The 19872-nt window shown below is 48.1% G+C and overlaps 1 protein-coding gene across 4 annotated transcripts in view; it reads right to left on the bottom strand.

The window, feature by feature from the left end:
- The window catches only part of MED15 (mediator complex subunit 15), a 78841-nt gene extending 59018 nt beyond the window's left edge, over positions 1-19823 (bottom strand). Inside the window, exons 1-3 of one of the 4 annotated variants that reach the window (XM_063913017.1) lie at positions 19654-19823; positions 5129-5216; positions 3839-3890 (exon numbers count right to left, since the gene is read on the bottom strand). In XM_063913017.1, coding sequence (XP_063769087.1) covers positions 3839-3890; positions 5129-5216; positions 19654-19721 — 208 coding nt within the window. In that variant the 5' untranslated portion in view covers positions 19722-19823. The remainder of the gene's footprint in view (positions 1-3838; positions 3891-5128; positions 5217-19653) is intronic. The other 3 variants (XM_063913016.1, XM_063913019.1, XM_063913018.1) reach the window with 3 other exon arrangements.
- Between the last annotated feature and the right edge of the window lie 49 nt (positions 19824-19872).

Raw genomic sequence — 19872 nt, 5'->3', positions numbered from 1 at the left:
ATGTAAGGTACTCTAATTGCTGCCCAGGGCGCCCCCCCCAGCGCCCTGCACCCATCAGTGACCGGAGTGTGTGGTGTGCATAGGGAGCAATGGCGCACAGCTGCAGTGCTGTGCGCTACCTTAATGAAGACCGAAGTCTTCAGCCGCCGATTTCCTCCGGTTTCTTCCGTCTTCTGGTTCTGCAAGGGGGACGGCGGCGCGGCTCCGGGAACGGACGATCGAGGTCGGGCCCTGTGTTCGAACCCTCTGGAGCTAATGATGTCCAGTAGCCTAGAAGCACAAGCTAGCTGCAAGCAGGTAGGTTTGCTACTCTCCCCTAAGTCCCACGTAGCAGTGAGTCTGTTGCCAGCAGATCTCACTGAAAATAAAAAACCTAACAAATACTTTTCTTTCTAGGAAACTCAAGAGAGCCCGTAGAGTGCATCCAGCTCTGGCCGGGCACAGATTCTAACTGAGGTCTGGAGGAGGGGCATAGAGGGAGGAGCCAGTGCACACCAGATGTAGTACCTAATCTTTTCTTTAGAGTGCCCAGTCTCCTGCGGAGCCCGTCTATACCCCATGGTCCTTACGGAGTACCCAGCATCCACTAGGACGTCAGAGAAATGATTTTACGGTGAGTACATAAAAATTCCAAGTTCCTCATATATCTGATCTGGGGGACACTGATGCTGGGATGTCCCAAAGCAAACCTAACAGGGGCTGGGGGTGTCTAGCAGAGGCACTGGGAGTATAATACTAAGAGTCCCACTCGGGCAGTCTCAGCCCTGTGAACAGGGACTGAGACTCAGAAGAGAACAAAGGAAGAAAATAAAACAAATTAGCTAGACCTTAACATCATGCGTGACCATGGCAAAAACTGGGGTACAGGGGAAAATCGGTGGGTTTAGAGGGGGCAAAGCTAATCTAGTTAACAGTTTAGTGCCCTACTCGTGTGCTAGCCCCCGTGACCCAGCTTCAGCAATGCATGTCCCCCAGACCAGATTTATGAGGAACACTGACTCAAGGTTGCAATAACCACTGTACTATGTTTTCCTTCATCACCAAGAGCAAAGTGAATTATGGGCAACAGTTGGGAGAAGAAAAAAAAACGAACAAAAGCTAGGCATGATAGTTTCAATTCATTATTTGTGAGGTGTATCAGCAGTATATCTGCCAAAGCAGGTAACGGATGAAACCAATAAAACCAAACTAAGGGGGTTATTCAGGTTGGCTCGCTCTTGTGATCCCCTGTGCAGTTTCCAGATATCGGGTCCTGCGAACGCCTCTGCCTGATTGACAAGCAGATACATTTGGGGGGAGGGGACGGGGACAGCCGCATTGGTGAAAACTAGGGCGTATCGCTCCCATTTTCCGGGATTGGCGTACGCAGTTTCCTTGGCCTCGCAAGTCGCACTGCAACAGGTAAGCTCATGCTTACTCAGCCCTTCCTGCATTTGCAAAGCTGCTACAAGCAACTTTGCAATTACAATCCATGCTGAATTAGGCCCTAAGTCACAGAATAGATAGACGGCCTGTCATCAGATGCAAAAGTCAGATGCTCCATCAGTTATGTCTGATTCACTTATGGACCTTAACATTGATGTTACCAAAAGAAGTAGGACTGCTTTTGCTGAGCATTTGGCTTTACGAGGAACCTTCTGTATGCCCCAGCCTCTCATTCAGCCTGAAGAGTAATATTCTAGTTAATCAAGTAACAACCGAGATCTTTATCCAGTGTTAGGTATAAGGAGAGTAATTTTTAAGTAGTTTTTGCAAGGAACAGGTTTTACATATGTAATTGGGATTTGCTGTGTGTCTCATCTGCTATCCAGCATTCCTAGAAAGAAACAGTGTGCCCGAACAGTGATTAAATGAAGCATTTGTACATACTGCCATCAACCAAGGGAGTGGTTTTTGAGAGTGGCATGTATTGCATGGCAGCCAGCCTATCATCGTTAGCCTGTTTAATTGGTTCACCACATTCACTAAATGGAGGTCTAAACATTGCCCACAGGTAACCAGGGTTATGGAAAATGGATGCATTAAAGCTTTCTGTTATGACATTTAAGGAGGATAATCTGACACGTGTCTTGATGCATCTGTATTTTTGTACTCCCATGGCTCAATTAATACAACTAGTGCTTCCACAGCGACCCATAGCTTATGTATTGCCGTGTGCTGCTAGTGTCCTATTCGCTAAAGAATCCTGCAGCTTCGTAATATCAGCACGTTTTGGAGGGGTGTGGTATGGAAGGTAGACAGTAACTAGGTCAACAGGGTCTCCAGGTCGACATGAGTTTTTTATGGGGGGGTTGTGTCGTTTTCTTCGTAGAGTGACCGGGAAGCCCAATTAGTGCACAGTGTCTGTCCCTTCGGGCAAGGTGCCTCGCTGCGCTCAGCACAGGTTACTGTTCCCAATTGTAGTCCACATGGATAGTTAAGTATGAAAAGGTTCAAAAAAGAAAAAAAGAAAAAATTGTGAAAAAACTCATGTTGACCTTTTGACCTAGAGACCCTGTCGACCTAGTTACTGTCGACCAATAGTGGTCGACCTAGAAACCAGATCCTGTTTTGGTGATCCTGCATCAACCACTGTGGTGGCAGTCAGTGCTTTATCTCACTTCTCCTCCTTGCAAACCAAAATACATATATGGTAATTTGGCATTTTAGACAAAATATTTTGGGATTTTGACATGTAGAGTATGAAATGGAGCAAAATCTAAGGACACTCTGGATAAGCAGGAGCTCCATCATGTTAACTGCTTCTCAGCCACATGGGACATTGACACTTGCCTACTTAGTCTCATGGTGTGAGGCAGAGAAATAGCCACTCAAAGGAGCTCTTCTCGGTTGTCCAAAAAATCAATAGGATCATAATTTCTGGCTTTTTGGGTTTGAAGGAATTCTTGACCTATTGCTTCCCAGGATGTCACTTGACTTTGATTATCATAATGAAAATCATGCAAGACATTTCAATCAAAATTGCTTGTAAATTGAGTATAATAATGGCATTAACGGCATAAGGTGTACCGAGGAGATAAAGACAGAAGTCCAAATTGAATTGTTCAATAACGAGTATTTCCTAGCATATATGTCAGCGTCAGGACATAAAGAACAGTTATGTGTATCAATCATGCTTTTCCCTTCCTTTCAACACAGCAAACCCTATTCATACTATTCTTTTCCTCCAGTAACAGGACATATTTTGGATTCCCACTGCTCCTAGTATCAATAGATCAAAAACAAACTGGCTCAACTAGTTACTACAGTAGCAGTTACCATTAGCACGTTTGTATGGTTCATGTAGTATTTCCTTGCACAGGAAATACAATTTAGCAACCAACAGCAAGGACTCGGGCCATATGACCTTGAGGAAATACCTACTGCCACTCACTAGGATTTTATGGGAGCCTTATGCCGGTATCATATTGCACAAAAAGCATCCAGTTTGGCGACTGACAGCCATAATTGAGAGATGGAACGGTTATACACAGCGACATCCATCCATAGACAGGGTCGGACTGGCCCACAGGGGTACAGGGGAAACCACCGGTGGGCCCCACTGCCCGAGTGCCCACCACTTCCTCTAGGAATCAAGTTCAAGACTGTTACATGTTACATTATACTGCACAGGACTATGATGTATTCTTTACAGTGCACTGCTGTCATTAATGTAGTACATTACTTTGCACTAGCAGTATTAACTTAAATTATGTGTGTGTTACTCAAGCCTCTGTGGAGCCTGGCCACACCCCTAAATATGGGCCCCTATCACTGCATTTCCCCAGTGGGCCCTTCATGCACCAGTCCGACCCCGTCCATAGATAAACGTTTAAAAACAATCTGTAGTAAGACTTACGGATATCTCGAAAGTGAATAATGAGTCTGGCCACCAAAGACAGGTACTCCTCCTGTGATCAGAAACGAATGACAGGAAAACAAAGATAAGCACTGCAACATGGGAGCCATAATCATAATATGCAAAGAATGCGTGGTAATTAAAGTAGTTTATCAACTCAGTATAAAGGTGATCGGATGTGAAAAATGTTTTCTAAATGTGTTTCTTCCCCATTTTCAAACACAGGGTATAAAATCCCATCAACATCCTTGCGTGAGGCGTTACACTACGCTATTTGAACTGTTATAAAAATGGCAGCACTATCTGATAAAATGACTACAGTGTTTTCACATTATTTCCCATAGAATAAGGGGCTTATGTGAATACTTAAAGAAGCATTAGAACCTACTTCTGTATCAACAAGAAGCAGCATAGTAAGGGTATGGATCACAGGGTCAACAGTCATTAGGTCGACGGGGACCAAAGGTCAACACTGGAAAATGTTGACAACTTTTTCACTTTTCTTTGTGCCGGTTTCACCGTCACAGCACATAGAACCCCAATTAGTGTACCGCTTCACTTGCCATGCTTCGGGCAAGGTGCCTCACTACGCTACCAATGCGCTCGGCACAGGTTACCATTCTCAATCATAGTCCACGTGGATGGTAAAGTATGAAAAAGTTGGACAATAAAGCTGTTTCAATCATTTGCACCTGTCGACCTAATGACCAGGTCGACCTATCATACCGCATAGAAAAGCACTTGACAGACTTATGTGCCTAATGTTAGAGGATAACTGCATAAAGCAAGAGTACAATACTTTCTTGAGATCCCCTTTGAAAGGGACGCAGTCACGACAGCTGAATCCCGACATAAGCCATCAGTAAATACAGGGGGGAGGCTAGGGTTAGGCTGCGGGGACAGAGGGACGGACAATTAGGGTTTATATACTTACAAGAATACATTGGGATATTGACTGTCGGGATGTCGCTGTCGGAATCCTGACAGTCGGGATACTAACTGCCGGGATTTTATACCCAAAGCATACAAAACGTCACCCTACTCTACTAAGTAATTAGACACAATCCTGCTCCCCTTAAGAAAAGAAACAAACTAAAAAAGTCCTTCTCAGTTAAATTAATACCTGAAATGTAACATTATCTGGAAGTAGTAGAAACTTAGGCAATAGCTGAAGATCAATACTAACTCTGGCTAAGAGGCACAGCTGCTTCAGCTTGTGCAATAAACATGCTGAACAACAGGAATGCCACCAGTAAAGCGGAGAGTATGTTGGACTTCAAGGACACTTACACGTGTTTTAGCTTTCAGAAATACATGACTTTCCATCTCCTTGCTAGATTTGTTGTGAGCGACCCCAGCTTTTCGCATGGCTTCATCACTGAAAAACAGATAGACAGTATTTTGGGAGCCATAAAGCTACATGTTCTTAGGAGGAGATTCAATTGTTTATTTAAATGTAATTCCCTTCTAAAGTGCCTGGGAGCAATTCAATTGATATGCGTGACCAAGGCCAAAGCTGCACTTATCACGGATTTCTGATCGCACCCTCCCGAGGTATGAGGAGAAATCCAAGTATAGTGGGGCTTCGGTGCTGACTGCAAGTGCCAGGTGAGCAGAAACTGCAGCGCAAGGAATTTAGCACAAGAAAAACTGCTTAATACGGTTAATCCAATGCATTCGAGCAGCAAAAAGCGCTCATCACGGGAATATCTTCCCGACACTTAGCTAAATTCCCAACAACAACAGCATGTGTTCAACTTGCACTATGAGGGAGATGTACGAAACAGTGAAAAGACTGGAGAAGTGTGCCAGTAGAGAAGTTGCCCATGACAACCAATCAGCCTTGAAGTAATATTTCTCAAATGCATTCTATAAAATTATAGGGAGCATCTGATTGGTTGCCATGGGCAACTTCTCCACTGCTTCATACATTTCCCCCTTTGTTACTAAATAGACTAGCTTATATGTACTTTTCAAGGCAAGGACCAAATGAATGTATGTGAAAATAAGAATTTACTTACCGATAATTCTATTTCTCGTAGTCCGTAGTGGATGCTGGGAACTCCGTAAGGACCATGGGAATAGCGGCTCCGCAGGAGACTGGGCACATCTAAAGAAAGCTTTAGGACTATCTGGTGTGCACTGGCTCCTCCCCCTATGACCCCCCTCCAAGCCTCAGTTAGGACACTGTGCCCGGACGAGCGTACACAATAAGGAAGGATTTTGAATCCCGGGTAAGACTCATACCAGCCACACCAATCACACCGTATAACTTGTGATCTGAACCCAGTTAACAGTATGATAACAGATGAGCCTCTAGAAAAGATGGCTCACTACAACAATAACCCGATTTAGTTAACAATAACTATGTACAAGTGTTGCAGACAATCCGCACTTGGGATGGGCGCCCAGCATCCACTACGGACTACGAGAAATAGAATTATCGGTAAGTAAATTCTTATTTTCTCTGACGTCCTAGTGGATGCTGGGAACTCCGTAAGGACCATGGGGATTATACCAAAGCTCCCAAACGGGCGGGAGAGTGCGGATGACTCTGCAGCACCGAATGAGAGAACTCCAGGTCCTCCTCAGCCAGGGTATCAAATTTGTAGAATTTAGCAAACGTGTTTGCCCCTGACCAAGTAGCTGCTCGGCAAAGTTGTAAAGCCGAGACCCCTCGGGCAGCCGCCCAAGATGAGCCCACCTTCCTTGTGGAATGGGCTTTTACAGATTTAGGCTGTGGCAGGCCTGCCACAGAATGTGCAAGCTGAATTGTACTACAAATCCAACGAGCAATAGTCTGCTTAGAAGCAGGAGCACTCAGCTTATTGGGTGCATACAGGATAAACAGCGAGTCAGATTTCCTGACTCCAGCCGTCCTGGAAACATATATTTTCAGGGCCCTGACTACGTCCAGCAACTTGGAGTCCTCCAAGTCCCTAGTAGCCACAGGTACCACAATAGGTTGGTTCACATGAAAAACTGCTACCACCTTAGGAAGGAATTGGGAACGAGTCCTCAATTCCGCCTTATCCATATAAAATACAGATAAGAGCTTTTGACAAAGCCGCCAATTCTGATACACGCCTGGCCGACGCCAAGGCCCACAGCATGAACACTTTCCACGTGAGGTATTATAGCTCCACGGATTTAAGTGGCTCAACTCAATGCGACTTCAGGAAATCCAACACTACGTTGAGATCCCACGGTGCCACTGGAGGCACAAACGGGGGCTGACTATGCAGCACTCCCTTAACAAAAATCTGAACTTCAGGCAGTGAAGCCAGTTCTATTTTTGGAAGAAAATCGATAGAGCCGAAATCAGGACCCTAATGGAACCCAATTTTAGGCCCATAGTCACCTCTGACTTGTAGGAAGTGCAGAAATTGACCTAGCTGAAATTCCTCCTTTGGGGCCGTACTGGCCTCACAGCACACAACATATTTTCGCCATATGCGGTGATAATGGTTTGCGTTCACTTCTTTCCCAGCTTTAAATAGCGTAGGGATAACTTCCTCCGGAATGCCTTTTTCCTTCAGGATCCGGCGTTCCAACCGCCATGCCGTCAAATGCAGCCGCGGTAAGTCTTGGAACAGACAGGACCCCTGCTTCAGCAGGTCCTGTCTGAGCTGCAGAGGCCATGGGTCCTCCGAGATCATTTCTTGGAGTTCTGGGTACCAAGCTCTTCTTGGCCCCCCGGAACAATGAGTATAGTTCTTATTCCTCTCCTTCTTATTATTCTCATTACCCTGGGTATGAGAGGCAGAGAAGGGAACACATACACCGACTGGTACACCCACGGTGTTACCAGAGCGTCCACAGCTATCGCCTGAGGGTCCCTTGACCTGGCGCAATATCTTTGTAGCTTTTTGTTGAGGCGGGACGCCCTCCTGTCCACCTGTGGCCTTTCCCCACGGTGTACAATCATTTGGAAAACTTCTGGATGAAGTCCCCACTCTCCCGGGTGGAGGTTATATCTGCTGAGAAAGTCTGCTTCTCAGTTGTCCACTCCAGGAATGAACACTGCTGACAGTGCTAACACATGATTTTCCGCCCATCGGCGAATCCTTGTGGCTTCTGACATCGCCATCCTGCTTCTTGTGCCGCCCTGTCGGTTTACATGAGCGACCGCCGTGATGTTGTCTGACTGGATCAGCACCGGCCGGTGTTGAAGCAGGGGTCTAGCCTGACTTAGGGCATTGTAAATGGCCCATAGTTCCAGAACATTTATGTGTAGGGAAGTCTCCTGACTTTTCCATAGGCCTTGGAAGTTTCTTCCCTGTGTGACTGCCCCCCAGCCTATGAGCACTCTGCAGTCACCACCACAGCGACACCCTGGCCCTTGGAGACAGGATTATCCGCCGATGCATCTGAGGATGCGACCCGGACCACTTGTCCAACAGATCCCTTGCATGGGAATTGACGAATGGAAATTCTTCGTAAGAAGCTACCATCTTTCCCAAGGCTCGCGTGCATTGATGCACCGATACCTGTATTTGTATTAGGAGGTCTCCGTCTAGAGACGCCAACTCCTTGGACTTCTCCTCCGGGAGAAACCCATTTTAACCTGTTCTGTGTCCAGAACCATATCCAGGAACAGTAGACGCGTCGTAGGAACCAGCTGCGACTTTGGAATATTCAGAATCCAGCCGTGCTGTTGTAGCACTTCCCGAGATAGTGCTACTCCGACGAACAACTGCTCCCTGGACCTCGCCTTTATAAGGAGATCGTCCAAGTACGGGATAAGTACTTCGGCCATTACCTTGGTAAATACCCTCCGTGCCGGGGACAGACCAACGGCAACGTCTGGAATTGGTAATGACAATCCTGTACCACAATTTTGAGGTACACCTGGTGAAGAGGGTAAATAGGGACATGCAGGTAAGTATCCTTGATGTCCAGTGATACCCTGAAATTTTCCAGGCTTGCAATAATCGCCCTGAGTGATTCCATTTTGAACTTGAACCTTCGTATATAAGTGTTCAAGGATTTCAATTTTAGAATGGGTCTCACCGAACCGTCTGGTTTCGGTACCACAACATTTTGGAATAGTAACCCCGGCCTTGTTTAAGGAGGGGTACCTTGATTTCACCTGCTGGAAGTACAGCTTGTGAATTTCCGCCAGTACTACCTTTCCGAGGGCAGCAGGCAAGGCTGATGTGAAGGCAACGGCGAGGGGGAGTCGTCTCGAACTCCAGCCTGTATCCCTGTGATACTACTTGCAGAACCTAGGGATCCACCTGTGGGCAAGCCCACTGGTCCCTGCAGTTCCCGAGACGCGCCCCCACCGCACCTGTCTCCACCTGTGGAGCCCCAGCGTCATGCGGTGGACTCAGAGGAAGCGAGGGAAGAGATTTGATCCTGGGAACTGGCTGACTGGTGCAGCTTTTTCCTTCTTCCCTTGTCTCTGTGTAGAAAGGAAGCGCCTTTGACCCGCTTGCTTTTCTGAAGCCGAAAGGACTGTACCTGAAAATACGGTGCTTTCTTAGGCTTTTGTGAGGAAACCTGAGGTTAAATTTTTTCTTCCCAGCTGTTGCTGTGGATACGAGGTCCCAGAGACCATCCCCAAACAATTCCTCACCCTTATAAGGCAGAATCTCCATGTGCCTTTTAAATGCAGCATCACCTGTCCACTGCCAGGTTTCTAATACCCTCCTGGCAGAATGGACATTGCATTAATTCTGGATGCCAGCCGGCAAATATCCCTCTGTGCATCCTTTATATATATGACAACGTCTTAAATATGCTCAATGTTAGCAAAACATTATCCCTGTCTTAGCTATTATCTGACAGGGTATCAGACCACGCTGCAGCAGCACTATTTATGCTGAGGTAATAGCAGGCTTCAGTGTATAACCTGAGTGTGTAATTACAGACTTCAGGATCGCCTCCTGCTTTTTATCAGCAGGTTCCTTCAAGGTGACCGTATCCTAAGACGGCAGTGCCACCTTTTGACAAACGTGTGAGCGCCTTATCCACCCCAAGGGATATCTCCCAACGTGACCTATCCTCTGGCGGGAAAGGGTACGCCATCAGTAACTTTTTAGAATTCACCAGTTTCTTATCGGGGGAAACCACGCTTCTTTTCACACTTCATTCATTCATCTGATGGGGGAACAAAACACTGGCTGCTTTTTCTCCCCAAAAATAAAACCCTTTTTATGTGGTACTTGGGTTCATGTCAGAAAATGCGTAACACATTTTTAATTGCCGAAATCATGTAACGGATGTTCCTAGTGGATTGTGTATATGTCTCAACCTCGTCGACACTGGAGTCAGACTCCGTGTCGACATCTGTGTCTGCCATCTGAGGTAACGGGCGTTGTTTGAGCCCCTGATGGCCTTTGAGACGCCTGGGCAGGCGCGGACTGAGCAGCCGGCTGTCCCACAGCTGTTACGTCATCCAGCCTTTTATGTAAGGAGTTGACACTGTCGGTTAATATCTTCCACCTATCCATCCACTCTGGTGTCGGCCCCACAGGGGGCGACATCCCATTTATCGGCCTCCGCTCCGCCTCCACGTATCCAACATGTCGACACAGCCGTACCGACACACAGCACACACACAGGGAATGCTCTGATAGAGGACAGGACCCCACTAGCCCTTTGGGGAGACAGAGGGAGAGTATGCCAGCACACACCAGAGCGCTATATATATATATATATATATATATATATATACACACATATACAGGGATAACCTTATATAAGTGTTTTTCCCTTTATAGCTGCTGTATTGTTATACTGCGCCTAATTAGTGCCCCCCTCTCTTTTTTAACCCCTTTCTGTAGTGTAGTAACTGCAGGGGAGAGCCAGGGAGCTTCCCTCCAACGGAGCTGTGAGAGAAAATGGCGCCAGTGTGCTGAGGAGATAGGCTCCGCCCCATTCTCGGCGGCCTTTCTCCTGCTTTTTGTGAAAATCTGGCAGGGGTTAAAATTCATCCATATAGCCCAGGAGCTATATGTGATGTATTTTTAGCCAGCCAAGGTGTTTCTATTGCTGCTCAGGGCGCCCCCCCCTAGCGCCCTGCACCCTCAGTGACCGGAGTGTGAAGTGTGCTGAGAAGCAATGGCGCACAGCTGCAGTGCTGTGCGCTACCTTGTGGAAGACAGGATGTCTTCTGCCGCCGATTTGCCGGACTCTTCTTGCTTCTGGCTCTGTAAGGGGGCCGGCGGCGCGGCTCTGGGACCGAGCTCCAAGGCTGGGCCTGTGAGCGGTCCCTCTGGAGCTAATGGTGTCCAGTAGCTAAGAAGCCCAATCCACTCTGCACGCAGGCGAGTTCGCTTCTTCTCCCCTTAGTCCCTCGATGCAGTGAGCCTGTTGCCAGCAGGTCTCACTGAAAATAAAAAACCTAAACTAAAACTTTCACTAAGAAGCTCAGGAGAGCCCCTAGTGTGCACCCTTCTCGTTCGGGCACAAAAATCTAACTGAGGCTTGGAGGGGGGTCATAGGGGGAGGAGCCAGTGCACACCAGATAGTCCTAAAGCTTTCTTTAGATGTGCCCAGTCTCCTGCGGAGCCGCTATTCCCATGGTCCTTACGGAGTTCCCAGCATCCACTAGGACGTCAGAGAAAATAAGAATTTACTCACCGGTAATTCTATTTCTCGTAGTCCGTAGTGGATGCTGGGTACTCCGTAAGGACCATGGGGAATAGACGGGCTCCGCAGGAGACTGGGCACTCTTTAAAGAAAGATTAGGTACTATATCTGGTGTGCACTGGCTCCTTCCTCTATGCCCCTCCTCCAGACCTCAGTTAGGGAAACTGTGCCCGGAAGAGCTGACATTACTAGGAAAGGATTTGGAATCCAGGGTAAGACTCATACCAGCCACACCAATTACACCGTACAACTTGTGATAACTATACCCAGTTAACAGTATGAACAACAGCTGAGAGCCTCATTCAACAGATGGCTCAGAACAATAACCCTATAGTTAAGCAATAACTATATACAAGTATTGCAGAAGTCCGCACTTGGGACGGGCTCCCAGCATCCACTACGGACTACGAGAAATAGAATTACCGGTGAGTAAATTCTTATTTTCTCTGACGTCCTAGTGGATGCTGGGTACTCCGTAAGGACCATGGGGATTATACCAAAGCTCCCAAACGGGCGGGAGAGTGCGGATGACTCTGCAGCACCGAATGAGCAAACTCAAGGTCCTCCTCAGCCAGGGTATCAAACTTGTAGAATTTTGCAAACGTGTTTGATCCCGACCAGGTAGCAGCTCGGCAAAGCTGTAAAGCCGAGACCCCTCAGGCAGCCGCCCAAGAAGAGCCCACCTTCCTCGTGGAATGGGCTTTTACTGATTTAGGATGCGGCAGTCCAGCCGCAGAATGTGCAAGTTGAATCGTGCTACAGATCCAGCGAGCAATAGTCTGCTTAGAAGCAGGAGCACCCAGCTTGTTGGGTGCATGCAGGATAAACAGCGAGTCAGTTTTTCGGACTCTAGCCGTCCTGGAAACATAGATTTTCAGGGCAGGGACTACGTCCAGCAACTTGGAATCCTCCAAGTCCCGAGTAGCCGCAGGCACAATAGGTTGGTTCAAATGAAACGCTGATACCACCTTTGGGAGAAATTGGGGACGAGTCCTCAATTCTGCCCTGTCCATATGGAAGATCAGATAAGGGCTTTTACATGACAAAGCCGCCAATTCTGACACACGCCTAGCCGAAGCCAAGGCTAAAAGCATGACCACCTTCCACGTGAGATACTTCAACTCCACGGTCTGAAGTGGCTCAAACCAATGTGATTTTAGGAAATCCAACACTACGTTGAGATCCCAAGGTGCCACTGGAGGCACAAAAGGGGGCTGAATATGCAGCACTCCCTTAACAAACGTCTGAACTTCAGGCAGTGAAGCCAGTTCTTTTTGAAAGAAAATAGACAGGGCCGAAATCTGGACTTTTATGGATCCCAATTTTAGGCCCATAGTCACTCCTGACTGTAGGAAGTGCAGAAATCGACCCAGCTGAAATTCTTCTGTTGGGGCCTTCATAGCCTCACACCAAGCAACATATTTTCGCCATATGCGGTGATAATGTTTTGCTGTCAAACCCTTCCTAGCTTTTATCAGCGTAGGAATGACTTCAACCGGAATGCCCTTTTCCATCAGGATCCGGCGTTCAACCGCCATGCCGTCAAACGCAGCCGCGGTAAGTCTTGGAACAGACAGGGCCCCTGCTGTAGCAGGTCCTGTCGGAGCGGCAGAGGCCAAGGGTCCTCTGAGATCATTTCTTGTAGTTCCGGGTACCAAGTTCTTCTTGGCCAATCCGGAACGATGAGTATAGTTCTTACTCCTCTCTTTCTTATTATCCTCAGTACCTTTGGTATGAGAGGAAGAGGAGGGAACACATAAACCGACTGGTACACCCACGGTGTCACTAGAGCGTCCACAGCTATCGCCTGAGGGTCCCTTGACCTGGCGCAATATCTTTTTAGCTTTTTGTTGAGGCGGGACGCCATCATGTCCACCTGTGGCCTTTCCCAACGATTTACAATCAGCTGGAAGACTTCCGGATGAAGTCCCCACTCTCCCGGGTGGAGGTCGTGCCTGCTGAGGAAGACTGTTTCCCAGTTGTCCACTCCCGCAATGAACACTGCTGACAGTGCTATCACGTGATTCTCCGCCCATCGGAGAATCCTTGTGGCTTCTGCCATTGCCATCCTGCTTCTTGTGCCGCCCTGTCGGTTTACATGGGTGACCGCCGTGATGTTGTCTGACTGAATCAGCACCGGCTGGTTTTGAAGCAGGGGTTTTGCTGGACTTAGGGCATTGTAAATGGCCCTTAGTTCCAGAATATTTATGTGTAGGGAAGTCTCCTGACTCGACCATTGTCCTTGGAAGTTTCTTCCCTGAGTGACTGCCCCCCAACCTCGGAGACTTGCATCCGTGGTCACCAGGACCCAGTCCTGAATGCCGAATCTGCGGCCCTCGAGAAGATGCAGCCACCACAGCAGAGACACCCTGGCCCTCGGGGACAGGTTGATCAGCCGATGCATCTGAAGATGCGATCCGGACCACTTGTCTAACAGATCCCACTGAAAGATCCTTGCATGGAACCTGCCGAAGGGAATTGCTTCGTAAGAAGCTACCATCTTTCCCAGCACTCGCGTGCAGTGATGCACCGACACCTGTTTTGGTTTCAGGAGGTCTCTGACCAGAGATGACAACTCCTTGGCCTTCTCCTCCGGGAGAAACACCTTCTTCTGTTCTGTGTCCAGAATCATGCCCAAGAACAGCAGACGCGTCGTAGGAACCAGCTGCGACTTTGGGATATTCAGAATCCAGCCGTGCTGTTGTAGCACTTCCTGAGATAGTGCTACTCCGACCAACAACTGCTCCTTGGACCTTGCCTTTATAAGGAGATCGTCCAAGTACGGGATAATTATAACTCCCTTCTTTCGAAGGAGTATCATCATTTCGGCCATTACCTTGGTAAATACCCTCGGTGCCGTGGACAGACCAAACGGCAACGTCTGGAATTGGTAATGGCAGTCCTGTACCACAAACCGGAGGTACTCCTGGTGAGGTGGGTAAATGGGGACATGTAGGTAAGCATCCTTGATATCCAGTGATACCATAAAATCCCCCTCTTCCAGGCTTGCAATAACCGCCCTGAGCGATTCCATTTTGAACTTGAACTTCCTTATATAAGTGTTCAAGGATTTCAAATTTAGAATGGGTCTCACCGAACCGTCTGGTTTCGGTACCACAAACATTGTGGAATAGTAACCCCGTCCCTGGTGAAGGAGGGGAACTTTGATAATCACCTGCTGGAGGTACAGCTTGTGAATTGCCGCCAGTACTACCTCCCTTTCCTTGGGAGTAGCTGGCAAGGCTGATTTGAGGTAACGGCGAGGGGGAGACGTCTCGAACTCCAGCTTGTATCCCTGAGATACCACTTGCAGAACCCAGAGATCCACCTGTGAGCTAACCCACTGGTCGCTGAAGTTCCGGAGACGGGCCCCCACCGCACCTGGCTCCACCTGTGGAGCCCCAGCGTCATGCGGTGGACTTAGTGGAAGCAGGGGAGGATTTTTGTTCCTGGGAACTGGCTGTCTGGTGCAGCTTTTTCCCTCTACCCCTGCCTCTGGGCAGAAAGGACGCGCCTTTGACCCGCTTGCCTTTCTGGGGTCGAAAGGACTGTACTTGATAATACGGTGCTTTCTTAGGCTGTGAGGGAACCGGAGGTAAAAAAGTCAACTTCCCAGCTGTTGCTGTGGATACGAGGTCCGAGAGACCGTCCCCAAACAATTCCTCACCCTTATAAGGCAAAACTTCCATGTGCCTTTTAGAATCAGCATCACCTGTCCACTGCCGAGTCAATAATACTCTCCTGGCAGAAATGGACATTGCATTAATTCTAGATGCCAGCCGGCAAATGTCCCTCTGTGCATCCCTCATATATAAGACTACGTCTTTAATATGCTCTATGGTTAGCAAAATCGTATCCCTGTCAAGGGAATCAATGTTATCTGACAGGGAATCAGACCATGCTGCTGCAGCACTACACATCCATGCTGAAGCAATAGCAGGTCTCAGTATAGTACCTGAGTGTGTATACACAGACTTCAGGATAGCCTCCTGCTTTCTATCTGCAGGCTCCTTTAAGGCGGCCGTATCCTGAGACGGCAGTGCCACCTTTTTTGATAAGCGTGTGAGCGCCTTGTCCACCCTAGGGTATGTCTCCCAGCGTAACCTATCCGTTGGCGGGAAAGGGTACGCCATTAGTAACCGCTTAGAAATCACTAGTTTCTTATCTGGGGAACACCACGCTTCTTCACACAATTCATTTAACTCATCAGATGGGGGAAAAGTCACTGGCTGCTTTTTCTCCCCAAACATAATACCCTTTTTTGTGGTAACCGGGTTAATGTCAGAAATGTGCAACACATTTTTCATTGCCGTAATCATGCATCAGATGGCCCTTGTGGATTGTACATTTGTCTCATCCTCGTCGACACTGGAGTCAGACTCCGTGTCGACATCTGTGTCTGCCATCTGAGGTAGCGGGCGTTTTTGAGCCCCTGATGGCCTCCGAGATGCTTGGCAGGCGCGGGCTGAGATGCCGGCTGTCCCAAAGCTGTTACGTCATCAAACCTTTTATGCAAGGAGTTGACACTGTCGGTTAATACCTTCCACATATCCATCCACTCTGGTGTCGGCCCCGCAGGGGGCGACATCAAACTTATCGGCTCCTGCTCCGCCTCCACGTAAGCGTCCTCATCAAACATGTCGACACAGCCGTACCGACACACCGCACACACACACAGGGAATGCTCTGACTGAGGACAGGACCCCACAAAGTCCTTTGGGGAGACAGAGAGAGAGTATGCCAGCACACACCACAGCGCTATATAACCAGGGATTTACACTAAAGTGAGTGATTTTTTCCCTATAGCAGCTTATTATACACAGTTTGCGCCTAAATTTAGTGCCCCCCCCCTCTCTTTTTTACCCTTGCAGCCTGGAAACTGCAGGGGAGAGCCTGGGGAGCTGCCTTCCAGCGGAGCTGTGAAGAGAAAATGGCGCCCGTGTGCTGAGGAAGATAGCCCCGCCCCTTTCTCGGCTGACTACCCCAGCTTTTTTATATACTTTATGGCGGGGGATTATGCACATATACAGTTTATTAGCTGTATTATGTGCTATTTAGCCATGTAAGGTACTCTAATTGCTGCCCAGGGCGCCCCCCCCCCCCTCCCCAGCGCCCTGCACCCATCAGTGACCGGAGTGTGTGGTGTGCAGAGGGAGCAATGGCGCACAGTTGCAGTGCTGTGCGCTACCTTAATGAAGACCGGAGTCTTCAGCCGCCGATTTTCAACTTCTCTTCGGTTCTTCTGGCTCTGCAAGGGGGACGGCGGCGCGGCTCCGGGATCGGACGACCGAGGACTGGGCCTGGTGTCCAGTAGCCTAAGAAGCCCAAGCTAGCTGCAAGCAGGTAGGTTCGCTTCTCTCCCCTCAGTCCCACGTAGCAGTGAGTCTGTTGCCAGCAGATCTCACTGAAAATAAAAAACTTAACAAATACTTTCTTTCTAGGAAGCTCAGGAGAGCCCCTAGAGTGCATCCAGCTCTGGCCGGGCACAGATTCTAACTGAGGTCTGGAGGAGGGGCATAGAGGGAAGAGCCAGTGCACACCAGATGTAGTACCTAATCTTTCTTTAAAGAGTGCCCAGTCTCCTGCGGAGCCCGTCTATTCCCCATGGTCCTTACGGAGTACCCAGCATCCACTAGGACGTCAGAGAAATAAATAAAAAGGCGCTCGATGTTAGCATAGGTGCACGGGAACTGCCGCCTCACTCATGCCAGGCATCGCACGCCGCAAGCCGTAGTGAGGCTAAATGTATGAACACAGTATGGCTCACTTCCCAGTGTACCTTTCGTAGTACGCCCAAAATGACTGCCTCATCTGATACTCTTGTGGATGGGATGAAAATTACATGGCCCTGACTGTTTTGGTGGGACTCTACTCTGAGCATTCGGACGCTGTAATCATCCCATTTGGGTCATCTCTTCTAGGGTTAGACTATTCTATCCTAAGCAGTGCGCCCAAGAAGGCTGCCTCACCGGGTACCTTGTGAGGGTGGAATAGACAACCCGTGGATGTTATTACCCAAAATGACTACACCAATCCTAATTGTGTGTATTCTAAACATTTACTTTGCGCCAACACATTAATTTATGCTTTACAACTGGGAGCAAAATGTTAATAAAACTAGTCTGGGTACTAACGGACAGAGAAAGAAGAGGTCTTGGTCACAAGCTTACAATCTACAGTACAGTGGTATCATTGTACTATTTTACTGTACAGCACTATGGAAACTAGGTGGTGCTATATAAATAAGACCATAAATGACAATGGTAGTAAACAGTAACACTGTATTTGAAATGCTTAAGGGACTCTAAATGCATGCAAGTTGTTCCTCAAGCACTGTAAATGAAAATAATACAGGGTATTCCTGTCATAATAGCACGTGAGGAAGAACATAATACTACAGTTAAAACACAGTCATCTATTCCTCAACTGGTGGGACCTGAATAATAACTCAAAAGTATGTTAAAGCACATTGCATTGTTGTTCCTCATCACTTTCACTTCATTAATATTGGGATATGAATAAATGTCAATTATACTAATGCATGGGTGGCTGCAATTCAGGAACAGGCGCCATAGAGGAAGCCTATGTCTATTATATTACCAACTGTACATAAGACTGTATATAGCATATTGTATAATAAACAATATACGATACACTGTATATTCTGCAAATTACCCCAGTCAACACCACCATTGTATAGAAAAAAAAAAAATGGTGGATTTAGTTATTATTTATTAGCAGTTTCTTATATAGTGCAGCATATTCCGTTGCGCTTTACAATCAGAACAACAGTAATAGAACAAAACTGGGTAAAAAAAGACAGACAGAGGTAGGAAGGTCCTGCTCACAAGCTTACAATCTATAGGGAAATAGGCATTGATACAAAAGGATGGTTGCTACCTATTACATAATGGTCCACCAGATTGCTAGGTTCTTAATGGGTTCTATGATATGATCACCCAGCAATGTTGGAAGACAAAATGTGAGGTTATGTGGACTGTACAGAGAGGATGCAACTGGATAGGGAAGCATTGAAGGTTATGTGGGTGGGACTGGAATTTGGTAGGTTTGACTGAAGAGGTGAGTTTTCAGGGAACGTTTAGAGACTAGAGGAGAGTCTTATTGGGCGTGGGAGGGCATTCCACGGAGTGGGTGAAGCCAGGGTAAGGTCTTGTAATTTTGAGTGGGAACAAGTAATACATGTGGATGAGAGACTGCAGAGGTTTTAATAGATGCTTAATAGCTTTGAAAAAAAATAATGAATTCAAGTCTTAAATAAAAAAGGTTTTGTGAATGGTAGAATCTAACAGGCACCATGCTACCCATGCTAGGGGCCATCACTTTGGGAACAATTTGACCATCAAGCGGATACTTAAGGCCCATACACACTTGCCGATAAAATGAGCGACGTCGCTCATTTTCCCCCTCCCTGAGCGACGTCGCTCATTTTATCAGCAAGTGTGTATGCCGCCAGCGACGACCGATGCGCGGCCCCGTGGGTCGTCAACGATCGTCGCTGTCGACAGTGCATGCATGCAGGATCTGGACTATCGTCCAGGATCTTCATGCACAACTGGCGGAGGCTTGATGTCACTGAGCGATATGAGCGGTCCAGGAGGGGAAACATTAGACGACATCCCTCATAAAGTGACATCGCCTAATGTGTATGGACCTTTAGCCATCCCCAAAACACACACACACATGCAAAACATCCCAACAGAGAGCCTCTTCCCCTGCATATAAAAATAAACTACCTTACTAATCAGGTCATTAGCCCCCTGGCATAGTGCGGCTAGTAGTGTCACTGTCCATGGTGGGGAGATCATGTGCGATCTAAAACTTCACGATGAGCTGCCCACCTTCCCATTCACCCCCACACAGTCCCATTAGTGCCGGTGTAAGAAGGTAAATGGCCCTTATTAGGGGGGTCTGGGCTGACACCCGGTATCATTGTTCCATAAATGCAGCCAGACTTCTCCCTCCGCTGTAGCGCTACACGCCAGCCCCGTGCCATACTACCCCCGCCACAGTGACTACACCGGGGCTGCAGCTGCTCCAGCTCCTTATGTGGCGCAATCTCTGACATAGCGGTAACCGCAGCCAGCGCAGACACAACCCGTAGGAATTAGTATCCGGGCACGCTGTTACTGGAGGTCCGGGCTGCGGCCTACGTCGCCCCGAGTACAGTTGTAGCCTTACGCTCCTCGTACACTCACATCTGGCTGACCAGCTTCTGCCGGAACCCTGCGCTGCGCCAGTCACTCTCGGGGCCCGTGACGTCCATCCTCGCTGCTACTACTGCTCGGACCGTGTCTCTCAGAGGCGGCGCACTACTACTGCCCGGCCGGAAGTGACGCCAGGCGGCGTGGGAGCGGGCACAGTGCAGCTGCTGGCAGAGAGACAACGAGCGAGTAGGGAGAGTGGCGCCGCGGCAC

This window comes from Pseudophryne corroboree, chromosome 1, assembly GCF_028390025.1.
Source record: "Pseudophryne corroboree isolate aPseCor3 chromosome 1, aPseCor3.hap2, whole genome shotgun sequence".
NCBI lineage: Eukaryota > Metazoa > Chordata > Amphibia > Anura > Myobatrachidae > Pseudophryne > Pseudophryne corroboree.
The sequence above is the reverse complement of the archived record's forward strand: the minus strand, read 5'-3'. Positions and strand labels throughout refer to the sequence as shown.